This window comes from Protopterus annectens, chromosome 17.part0 (genome assembly GCF_019279795.1).
Source record: "Protopterus annectens isolate FY-2018-M chromosome 17.part0, PAN1.0, whole genome shotgun sequence".
Classification (NCBI taxonomy): domain Eukaryota; kingdom Metazoa; phylum Chordata; order Ceratodontiformes; family Protopteridae; genus Protopterus; species Protopterus annectens.
The window spans coordinates 18,938,254-18,950,605 of NC_056751.1; the positions used below are offsets into that span (position 1 = coordinate 18,938,254).

The 12,352-nt window shown below is 39.6% G+C and overlaps 1 protein-coding gene across 1 annotated transcript in view; it reads right to left on the minus strand.

The window, feature by feature from the left end:
• The window catches only part of HPSE (heparanase), a 729,461-nt gene that overhangs the window by 310,821 nt on the left and 406,288 nt on the right, over positions 1-12,352 (minus strand). Inside the window, exon 6 of the mRNA XM_044059588.1 lies at positions 4,270-4,317. Coding sequence (XP_043915523.1) covers positions 4,270-4,317 — 48 coding nt within the window. The remainder of the gene's footprint in view (positions 1-4,269; positions 4,318-12,352) is intronic.

The window sequence follows — 12,352 nt, forward strand, 5'->3', positions numbered from 1 at the left end:
AAGGGAGCCACCAACAAGATTTTTGGCTTGTCCTGCCGAGTTTTCACTAAGACTTTTTGTAGGAGTGGGAAGGGGGGAATGTGTACAAAAACATCCCCTTCCATGAAATAGAGAAGGCATTCGTCACCCTTGCTAGGGGTCTGGGTGCCCTGGTACAAAACTGTGGAAGCTGTCTGTTCAGAGGGGAGGCAAACAGATCTATTTATGGCATATTCCATCTGTGGACTATGTCCAGGAACACATCCCTGTGTAGCATGCATTCATGGGATTGTGACATGGACCTGCTCAAGATGTCTGCCTGAGAGAATATAGGCAGCATGCAGAATGATGCCATGCTGGACCGCCAATTCCCAGGCCTGGAGTGCCAGTCTGCATAGCAAGTATGAGCTTGTCCCCCCTTGTTTGTTCACATACCAAAGAACAGTGCTGTTGTCTGTGAACAACTTAAGGGGTCCTTGCTTCAGAATACCTTGGAAGATCCTCAGTGCAAGGATAAGAGCTCTCATCTCTCTGAAGTAGATGTGCTCCCTCTTGAAGGGGCCTGTCCATGTGCCTTGCACCTTCAATCTGACCACAGCACCACCCCAACCCAGGGTTGAAGCATCTGTGTACACTTCCTGGAATGGAGTTACGGGTTGTAAGGGAAGTCCTGGGTTCAGAGAGACTTGATCCACCCACCAAAGAATTTCCTTCCTTAGGCATGGTAGGAAGGGAATGGTGTGGTCCAAGCGGTGTGAGTGTTGGGTTCATGTGGACCTCAGGTACCACTGAAGTTTCCTCACATGTAGCCTCACCAGTGGCAACATGGGGATTATAGAAGCCATATGCCCTAAGAGTCTGATTTATACCCTTGCTGTCATTGCAGTGGTGTGGATGACAGAAACAGGTACTCCTTTGGGCTTTCCACCTTTTGGAGTGGGAGGAATGCCATCATAACATCTGTCCTGATTCTGCACCCCAGAAAGACTTGGTCCTGGGAAGAGCTTAGGCTGGATTTAGGGAAGTTGATGGTGAAACCTAGACACTGCAGAACAGAAACGACTGCCTAGAGATGGATCTGGAGGGTACGGTAACAATCTGCCTGGATCAGGAGGGGTCGACCAGGTATGGGAAAATCTGTATCCCTAGTACCATGCAATGGGCTACCACTGGAGCCAGACACTTGGCGAATACCCTTGGAGCCATAGATAGTCCAAAGGGTAAAGCAGAGAATTGAAAATGTGAGGTGCCCACAGAGAAGCATAAGTACCTCCTGTATTTGGGATGGATGGGGATATGCAGGTAGGCATTTTTGATGTTCAAGGTGGCCAAAAGTTTCTGAGGCATTAGCTGTGGAAATTAAGTCTGAAGCATAAGCATGCGAAAGGTGGGTACTTGAAGAAAAAGGTTGAGATGTGAGAGATCCTGGATGGGTCTCAATGGGATGTTCTTTATTTGGACCAGGAAAAGTGTGGAGTAAAAGCCCCTTCCCTTTTCTTATGCAGGGACTGGTTGGATAGTCCCTTGAGAGAGGCTGTCCAATACTGGTTGGAATAGGGGCAGCTGGTCGTTTGGTGGCTGTGGGATGCCTCTTAAGAGTGGAGGAATGGCCCAAGTCATGAAGTTACCTTTTCCTATGATAAACAAGACCCATTTGTCTGAGGTGATGCTTTTCCAGAAAGGGAGACAGTGAGAAAGGAGTATAGGATCTGGAGGGGAAGGAGGAGGGGGCAGGTAGTCACAGACTACCTGCCTTGTCTTGAAACTGAGGTTTCTGGGTTGGAGTCTGAGCAGGCCTGGAAGGTGGCTGCTGCTTTCTGGTACTCTTTTTTCCCCTAGTAGGAGGAGGAAGAGCAGAATGTTTTCTAATGAATTGGGTCTTAGAAGGGTAATTCCTGTAGAAATTATGAATAGGAGACACAAACTAATGTTTCAAGTCCTGTAGCTCTTTCTCCTTCTGTTGAAGGGTTTTGAGAAGTTCTGCCACTTGGGTCCCAAACAAGGCAGTATTGGCCATGGGGGCATCTAGAAGTTTAGCCCTGATATCACCAGGTAGGGGTTGGAGCCTCACCAAAGGGTACCTTCTGAGCACTGAGGCAGAAGCTGAAAATCTAGCCAAGGCATCTGTAGCATCATAATTGTATTTGATTGTCTTGTCACGTGTGAGGACAAGGAAAGCAGTCTAGAGATTTGTGACTTTGTGGCCGATCAAGGAGATCAGCCAAGAGCTTTGAAACCTGAGTCAAAAGGGCAAGGGAGTACTAAGACATATGTGTCTGGAAATTGATGGTCCTAAATGACAAAATGGCAGAGGTGTACACCTTCTTGCCAAGTCTCTCTATATGTTTTGCTGTTCTTATCAGTAGGAAGGACAGAGGTAGAGGGTAGCAGTTTGGAGGGTTTGTCTGCAGAGACAGAAATGGTATCATAATCTGCAACCGAACATTTTATTAGGAATTTTGCCCCTTCTGGGACCTTATAAAATCTGTCAGGCCTTCTAGGAGCAGAAGGTTGGGATTCAGGATTTTTAGAAGCTGCAGAAAAGGTGACTAAGAAGGCCAGTAGGACTGGTCGAATGGCAGAAGGAGAAGGGGTATCCATTTGTAAAGTTCATAATACCTCTTATGGACTTCAGACATTTCTGTGGAGTCCCATTTGAAAAACTCTCTAATCAGAGAGGTGGTTTCTCCAAAGCTAAGGTCCTCCCCAGGGGAATTCGCCTCAGCAGAGTCTTCCTCTTAACCTAGATGGGAAGGCATTTGTGAACTAAGAGAGAATCCTAAGAAGAGGAATCTGAAGAGTCCTTAGCCTCTAACGAAAGAGGTTCTGCAGTTTGAGGCCTAGAGCTGATAACAGGAGGGGCAGCCAGAGGAGAAGCAGCCATGGAAGGCCTAAGGGCCATAAAGACACTGAACAAGCACTGAGAGAAATTTTGCCAATCAGGCAAGCTCTCAGGAGGCAGAGAGACATGTTGGGTTTTCATTTCCTTTTTAAAGAAGAAACAAGCCTGGAGGGCATAAGCCCTAAGGAGGGCCTAGGTTGAGAAGCCTCACTAACAGTGGAAGGACCAGTCTGGACGTCCGCAGTGAGCCGAGGTTCCCCCTCGTCGTCAGCTTCCAATGCCTGCGTTACTTCATCGGACGTGCTTTCAGACCTTGGTTTTGTGGCCTCCAAAACTGTATCCGCAACACCAGAGTCATCTGATTCCACAGGTTCTTCCAGGCAAACCTTGGCCACAGGGGGAATGTCGGGTGGAAGAGGTGCATCAGTAGGCTCAGGCCTAGTAACTTTGGCCTTCTTTTTCTGTGGCTTGGCGCTATGGCCGGATGGCCCTTCCATCACAAAAGTGAGATGTTTGAGGTGTTGGTTCTCTAGATAGATATTAAGGGCATGTAGACAGCTGCAAAGAGTCTTAGGGACAAAGGCCTGACAAATCACACAGGCCTTATGGTGGTGGTTGGGCCCTAGACAGAACAGACACAGGTCGTGGGTGTCCTTATGTGTGATCTGACGTCCGCACTTACACTTTCCTTTCTGTATGACACAAACCTAGGCAGGCATGCAGTGACCAAAGAAGAACACACAAAAAAAAAAGTCCCCAGTGAGGTACTTAGCATTAAATCGCGGGATCCGAAAGCAGATACAGCAGGATGAGCTGACATTCGAATGGCAAATCATAGAGAATAATAGTAACTAAACAATGACAGACAACTGAACTTCAGGCTTCATATCCTTCATAAAATCCATGCCAATACAAAACCTGTTACTCTAGAAACTATCTTAAGTTTATAAAAACATTTAAAAAATTTCTCTGATTTTTGGGCCCTCGTTAACCCATTATTTTTCACTTCATCCATAACCCTTGCACTACCAGGTATGCATTTTCTTTACCTCTTTGTATAAGTTTATTTACCATGCATCTTTCTTGCAACTTAAAATGATTTGCCAAAACTTTCTACCACTCTCACACAAAACTGGGTAAAAACTGATAATGAAACTTTCAATTATGAGATGCGTTTAGGATGAAAATGATTTCCTCCTAAGATGTTGCTGGATTAATGCAAAACAGAAGGTCACTGGCATGGAATAAAATAGTGGTGACATGATTTTTAGATGAACGGCAGTTCAGCAGTTTGAAATAAGGTCACTGTTGCTACAGTGTTAATCCAGCAGGAAGACATTATTAACATGCTAACCTTTCATGATATTATTATTAACAAAAAAATTCAAACAGCATTTAAAGATTGTTTAATGTGTACAATGCACATGAGCAATTCAAAACATACTTACTGATGCCATGTCACAGCATCAAGTGCTTTCCCTCCTTTTTCTAGGAAACTGGAAAACAATATAAAAAGTGGTAAGCAGCTGAAAGTACACAAAGTAGAATATTTATACATGTATAACTCAATTAAACAAATTACACAATAAAACATGTCCCACCAAACTGAAGAAGGTGCCCAATAAAATTTCCCCACGTATATTTTTTAACACCTTTATTAACTTCACATATTACACAGTGCTATGGGTAAACAAACAGTTATAAAAGAGAAAACAAACCATTACAAAAAAATCCTTTTCATGCACTATACATATATAACTTCTTTCTTAATAAATATTATTAAATGTAACATATACAGATTGCTAAAGCTGCCTTCTATCAGTACATAGAGGTTCTCATAAGCCTGTGTGTTTTTCCAAATGAGGGATTATCAGGAAGGGAGTTACAGTGAGTGGAAGTCTTATTATCCCTGCCTGTTGCAGAAGTAAAGTTCTCTGAATCCTTCTCAGGAAGATAATGTAGGAAAGGGAGACAACGTCCTAACCTTGGTCTAGCACAGCACCATCTGATATCACCAACAGTGAAAGTAATGACAAAATGGTAGCTGGGCACAAGGTGCAAAGTAATGGGCCTCAAAATAATCTGTAGCATGTGACTATGGGAAACTTGTTCAGGGTGCTTCACAGGTGCCAGTGATCTTTAACACTATATACTCCCACACCTAGGTAAAGGAAAGCATGCACTCCATGCATGGGCCACCTGCCATAGGAATATCTACTGGTGTCTACTCTACTCTATCCAGCAAGACTTCTTTGACTCTGTGGAAACAGGCTAAAGGAGTAAAAGGAGTAAAATTTCCACACTTGCATTTAATTGCTGTTACCAAGAGATGAGGGTATGTTCAGCTTGAGCAATGGTTAAGCTCTGGATGTTCTGTGATTACACCCCTTGGAATTCATCACTCTTAAGGTAGTTGCCCGAAATGCACCTCTGCTGCACCTGTTATCATTAGCTGACAAAAAAACTGGCAGGAGTCTGGGGAAAAGCTGAAAGCACATGAGTAATGGGAGGCCATGTCAGGGGCAGGCTTCATGGGGGAAGGCTTTGTCAAAATGCCTTTCAACCAGATAACATTCTTAAAGGGACAATCCCAGTGTCTAAAATTCGGGTCCAACTACAAGTAACAAAAGTAATGCCCACTTTAGCTATGTCACTCAAATCCCCACCCACAGTGTCATTTTTCTTGTAAATTTCCGGTAGTTCTTAAATTCCAGTCTTCTTTTGTCTCCCATTGTCAACTTCCATTTCAGTTTGCGTTCATGTCCCATTTGAATCGGATCTTAGTTCCCGTGTAATAAGCAATAAATGTTTTCCGCTGTTCAATCCATTTTTTCACTTGTATCATCAGTAGTTAACCTTTTTTTTTCCAGATATATTTTTAGTAGTACGGTTATAAGTGCAAACTGCTCCATACAGTAACATTTTGTGTTTTTTTTCTCAACGATCGTCCATGTGCTTTCCTTACATAGTTTCAAACATTTCATTTATATTGGCAGTGTTCTCCTTCTTTACATAAATTTCAATGGTAATCACAGTTCCCACTGCTCATGTAATGCCATATTGCGCTATAATTGTCGGAAAGAAACTACAGTTTAAATTTTTTGTAAAACACTTTCTACATTACACAGTTAACACATGATTCTAAGGAAAAAGATCACTAGAAGAAAATTTTCATCTAAAACATCGCTATTTCTAGCTGTTCTGTAAACACTGATTTAATTTTTTACTGCAGTTCCCGGTTGTCGATCAACTGTATGTAGTATTATAAGCATTTGCAACTGCACTACAGTGTGATCAGCACATGGAAGGGAACTGGCTGTAAAACTAACTGCCATTCCAAGTTGTCCAGCTAAATTATGTAATTACAGGGAGGTTGGTAAATGTACTCTATGTACACTACAGTGTGCATGTAATCAATGAGGGGGTAGCAAAAGCAATGATAAAAAATGTGTTTTTTACACCACCCTACTCACAGAAATGCTGCCTATTGCTGGTTGCTATTCAAAGTGCTGAAAGTAAATTCACACATCAGAGGCACCTTGACTATAATTAACACTTCTATTTAAAATAATATTTTGCTGTTGATGTAGGCAATTAGCCCTTCCTAGACTTCTTTCCTTTAGGTGCATCAAGAACAAAGTGATGGTGGAAAGACCCACAATCTCCAAGGATCAGTTTTTAAATATTTCTCTAATTCTCATGAAAACCTTAAGAACAACGGACTTTGCATCTCTGTGCATCTCTGTGCATTTCTGAACAAGAAGTACAAATTCCAGTGTATGGAATTATTGACAGACTGTAATCCCGAGTGGTTTAAAAAGGAAATCAAAAGTGTTTTAGGGCAGGAAGAAAACATGAAACAAAGACAGGGACATTCTGCCAAATCAGGGATAACAGAGGTGTAGGTATTTCCGATAATGCAGCAATTCATCTGTGCTGCAGAAAAGTAGATTTCAAATGCAAGCTTGTCTCGGGCATCAGCAGCATAGGTCTTAATCAGTTATTTCCTGCATTTGACACAGATGCATTAATAATCATGGTAATTAAGCACACTTTTTAAAATATTAGTACCATTAGCTTGAGATGCTGTCAGAATAAGAGCATGCAAATTGACATGCATTTTCTGACGTAAAAGAAGTCTGTAATCCAATCTGTTAGCATTATGAAATTGTAATTCACTGCCTTTTTTCTGGATTTCTGTTTGCCATACAAGCTGTTAGGGTACGATTGTGCAAGTATGTACTGGCTTCATAAATAAATGCGGATACCACATTAACAGTTGTTAGCGCTGAAACACCAATGCGCCTGGTGATTTAATTGTAGCAAACTGAAGTAGCAAGCAGTTTGCTAGAGTTGGAGATTACACCCTTTTTTGTCTTTATCTAGATGGAGAATAGGTACATTTCTTTACAGGCCAGCTGTTGACCTAGCTGTAATTCTGGAAAAAGACCCTGTATCAGGGGCAGTGTTGAAATATTGCTCCAATTCACTTAAAAAAAAAATGAAACAACACGTTTTGCATTAGCATGCATTTTATGATCAGTATCTGCCACTGTTAACTAACTGGATAATTCTTACCAATTCATCAGAAAATCACATATTTTATAACTTAGCAGTAGCATCCACACACTTTTTCTACTGATCCCTTCTTTCATAGCTCAATGTCTTGGCTTGAGAGATGGGGGCAAAGTGATGGTGTAATGACCTAAAATCGGAAACAGTTTTTTTGATAGTGGTGCTGCGGTAGCGTTGTTGCCTCACAGCAAGACGTTGTCCCGTTCGATTCTCAGCTAGAGCGTCTTCTGTGTGGAGGCATGCATGAATGGGCATACCTTCGTTGAAGGTTGTGCGTCAGGGCTGGTAACTCGGCAAGTAAAAATCCATTACCAAACATTAGTGGACCGGAGTTCCGCTGTGGCAACCCCTAATTCTAGTGAGATTTTTAATAATTTATAACGTCTGTTATATGTTCTATGGCTTTGCAGATTAGACTCATCAGATTGATGGGATTATAATTCTCAAACTTAGTGGTAGGGACTCCCTTGTGGAGTGGCATCAGCACTCCAGCAAGCCGAAAGACACAACAACTCTAATTCTTTGAAAAGTTAAGAGAACAGACTTTCCATCAGTGTGCCCTTTTCTGAACAAGAAGTAAGAAGCTCTGATGTATGACATTAATGACTGTAATCCTTAGCAGTTTACTAATAAATCAAAATATGAAGCAAAAGCAAGGTCCCTCTGCAAAATCAGGCACAGCTGAGAGGTGTGCTGAGTCACACAGTATGTATTCCATTCACTAATTTTACTAGATGATGGAACAAAAACTCTAAGCAAAATCAGGGACAGTTAGAAATATATTTATTGTCATAGCATGCACTTTTCCTGGTAACACTATACTTTATTTCCTGTGAATTACGTGTACCTGGATTGAGCACTACCTGTAAGTCAGTTATTGGTGAGCACAAATTTACTTTTCTGCTGTACAAGTTGATGCTTAGCATGAGAGACATTTTTTTTTCAAATTACAGCGTGTTTCTTTTCTCTTGCTAAGTATCATTAATTTTATTGCAATGACATCAACCCAAAAGAGCTTTAATTCAGTAGCATTGCCTTTTGTCTCTCACCCTTTTGTGAAATACTGTTAATGTCATTGGGGTGATATGTTCTTTTTAATATTTGCTTACTGTGGATCTGAAGTGGGAATCTTTGACTTTCTAGATAGTATCATTTGCATTGTTTTTTGACTGTTGTTTTTATGCAAGTGTTTGCATATAAACACAATACATTTTGACAACCATTCCCCTCTATTTCTGCACTTATTTAGCTTGGATTTAAGTTTTATTGGTGTCTATGGATTCATTTAAAATACAATTCACCATTTCCACCTAACAGAGAACCACAATGGTTCTGTGTTTATTATTTTGCATTGCTGACCAACACTGCTTTTATTATTTAATTGCATTTGTTTACTGGGGAAGTCTGACTATGTGGTAAAAAAAAATCAATGGAAGCTTGGGGGGAAAAGACCCATGAAATAAAACAGTTATAAATAACATTGAAATACAACTGCTTTTGATGTATTTTGGCTGCAGCTTGCCTTACCCTGTGTAAAAAAGGACTCTAATGAAAGTAGAAAGTAGTGACATACTTGATATTTCCTATTAGATATCACCCATATTCTGAAGCTGATATCAGTCATTTTCATATGATTCAGAGGAGTTGTATGGTAAATGAATCCCCTATTTATGCTTGCTAGTATTTAACCTTAAATTGGAACCCTTTTTCTAGGAGGGCTAAGACAGGCGAGTCAGGCTCAATTTGTGGGTGCCCAACCAATCATCTAATTCTTATTTGAAGGGTGATAATGGATATCACAGTGCCTAATCTGCAAGGTCAGTACAGGTGTATATGATGAATATATCAATACACTGCATTTAAATCTATCTGCTGGTGAAGATTTACATGGAGATACAAGAGATCCAGAACAACTGGGTGTCTCATAGCACAAAAGGCAGGGCACAGATCTCCCCTCAATAGCCTGTAAGATACTGAAGAAAGATATTTCATTATCTTTAAGCCTGTAATCTCATTAGTTAGCAACCTCTGGGGTCTTTCCAGTTGTTTGATATGTCTAATGAGATACCTCTTAAAGTGGACTTTATACTCCATAATTTTACCAATTAATGCTGAATGTAAAGAAACCTTGACTTTTCCATATCTAGTAATATATCTTTGAAAACAAGCTACACTAAGTAAAAGGATTTTCTAACTACTGTTGTCCCTTATTAATTAAAAGATAGCAAATTATCAACTCATAGGTCCCTAACAATATTTCTATTCTGAAGAAAGGCAGTGTCTGTGTTGTACGCAGGGGGAGGGGTTGTCTGCCAGATCTAGTAATACTATTAAACAATTGATTAAATAATTAATAATACTGTACTTTTCCTTTTTTTAATTTGAGCCCATTTTCAGTAAGCCAATTATTTAAGTTCTTGCTGAAGAATTAGTGTAACAGAGGGGGACTTTACAAAAACTCCAGTTTTCAGTCACCTCCAAATACAGCCAGAAGTCTTGGTTTTAAGTTTGGTGATTATAAAAGTAAATGGTGAAATGAAAGTGCCTCAACACTTAGCCATAGGGTACACCACTGTAACTTTTATACCGTCTAATGAGGTGTCTGCCACTTGCACTGTATGGGTTCTGTCTTTTAGCCAGTTTGCTATCCATCTTATCATGCAGTGATTTATTTTTAAAGTGGTAAGTTTACTTATGATGCCAACATCATGTATGGTGTGACAGCTCAAGATACAGCATGTAAACAGCATGACCAATGTTAACAGCCTGTATAACCCTCTAGAAGAAGTTAACAAAATTCATTAGGCAGAATCTTTACTTGACAGAGCCAAACTGCTGCAGATCAAGTCTAGTGAGATTTTTAATAGTTTATAACATCTGTTATAATATGTTCTATGGCTTTGCAGATTAGACTCATCAGATTGATGGGATTATAATTCTCAGACTTAGTGGTAGGGACTCCCTTGTGGGGTAGCATCAGCACTCCAGTGCACCAAACTTCAAAAACAAAACTTGTGGCTAAACTTAGATTAAATAATCTGATGAGTGGCTGAGAAGCAACTCTGCCAGGGCTTGCTTAATACTGTTTATTAAATAATCATACGTACTATCAGGCCCCATGAAAGAAGCATTTTTGGTCTTAGAAAAACCTTAAGAACTTGTTCCTTTGTGATAACAGAGAGTTTAACAGATTTAGGGATAGGTTAGGTTTGGAAAAAAATCTCTGGGATAAAATTAGCACTGAATTTATTTACTAGTGTAGTAGCAATGTCTATTGTCTGAATAAGTGGTACCATTTTGAATAAAATAAGAGCAATGTTGGGTGTTATTCCTTATTTCCTATATTATCTGAAGAAGGATTGATAATGGTCAGTAGCTTCAACTGCTAACCTACATTCATGGACTGCTTTAAAAAATTTTTTTTTATTATTCAAGTTTTTGTCACATTTCTGTAAATAACCCTGATATGAGGTTTATTGCATTTGATGTATAATTTAAGGGATGCTTTTCTTTTGCTGTCAAGTATTATTTCTGTTGGAGGACTACAACAGTGATTTGTTTTTTAATTTTATATTATGTTTTGTTTTGTTCAGACCTGCCCGATCTATGCATTTATCTAAATGGGCATAGAGCACCTTTGTGAATCTACCTGCCTTGGTGTCTTTGGAGCTGTTACCGCCAAGAGGGAATTTTGAAACCTCATCATAAAATTTGATGAGGTTAGTTCATTAGAAATGCTTCAGTTTGAGATATTACATGTGGTGGCTTTGAAGGTAAAAGCCACATTGATGCCTACTTCAGAGACACCCTTTAATATTTTGACAATATAATGTCTTTCTTGATGTACAGAGGTCTGCAGGTGTATGTTATTACACTAGATCAGAGGAAGGCAATGAAGTCTCCTATGGCATTTCTCATAGATTACTGTTGGCGCCGTGTTGCACATAATTTACTGGTGAGAGTGCCTGTCTTATGCCATGAATCAATGGCTCAAATTGCCAATTGTTAGAGCTGAACAATACAGGGTATTAAATACTGCTGTTCCTCTGTTGTATTAAAACTTCTCTTTTTTGGAACAAATCCCGTTGGCTGTTTCTGACAATAGTAATCATCATGGATATTTCTGAACACCAGTGGCCATCTGCTTCTATTTTATTTATATTATGCAGCTATAACAGTTCGTAACATTGTTTTGTGGGAACATCAATTTACTTTACTTCATCATACAGATGGATGTGTGTGTGTGTGTGTGTGTGTGTGTGTGTGTGTGTGTGTGTGTGTGTGTGTGTGTGTCTGTATATATGCATATATAATATGTGTGTGTGTGTGTGTGTGTGTATATATATATATATATATATATATATGTTGTTTTTATCTAATCACAAATCATTTAAAAATTAATTGAAAACACATTTTGTCAAAACACACATTTTGTCTAATCACATATCTTAGAAAATGTGAAATACAGCAAATGCTCATTCAAAACTTCTCCCTCCCATACCCCCTTACTTATATATACTAACTGCACAGTCACAAAACTGTGAGAAAAGAGGAAATGCCACTCATAGTGAATCACTCTTGGCTCACACACAGATTTCTAAAGAGCTAATTGAACACAAGAGTGGGCACTAGCAAAGTATAATCCATGCTCTAGTCTAGACTAACTTAACTTGCAGCTGCTGTTCTCCAAACATCAAACCACACCAGCACTATCTACAGTCTGACATAGTTTTCTTTGAAATGTGATTCACTGACATGTGCTTTCAATTAAATGAGTTTTCAGAGATTTTTTTTTCAATGATTAGGTAAAATTAATGGTAACTATGTATGTGTGCATTTAATTACTTATTTACTATTTTTATTTATTTATTTATTCATTCATTCTTTTGGCACAAAATGGCAGGAGAATACTGATGTTAACTGCATGGTTTGTGAGGTAAATATTAGATGTTATTG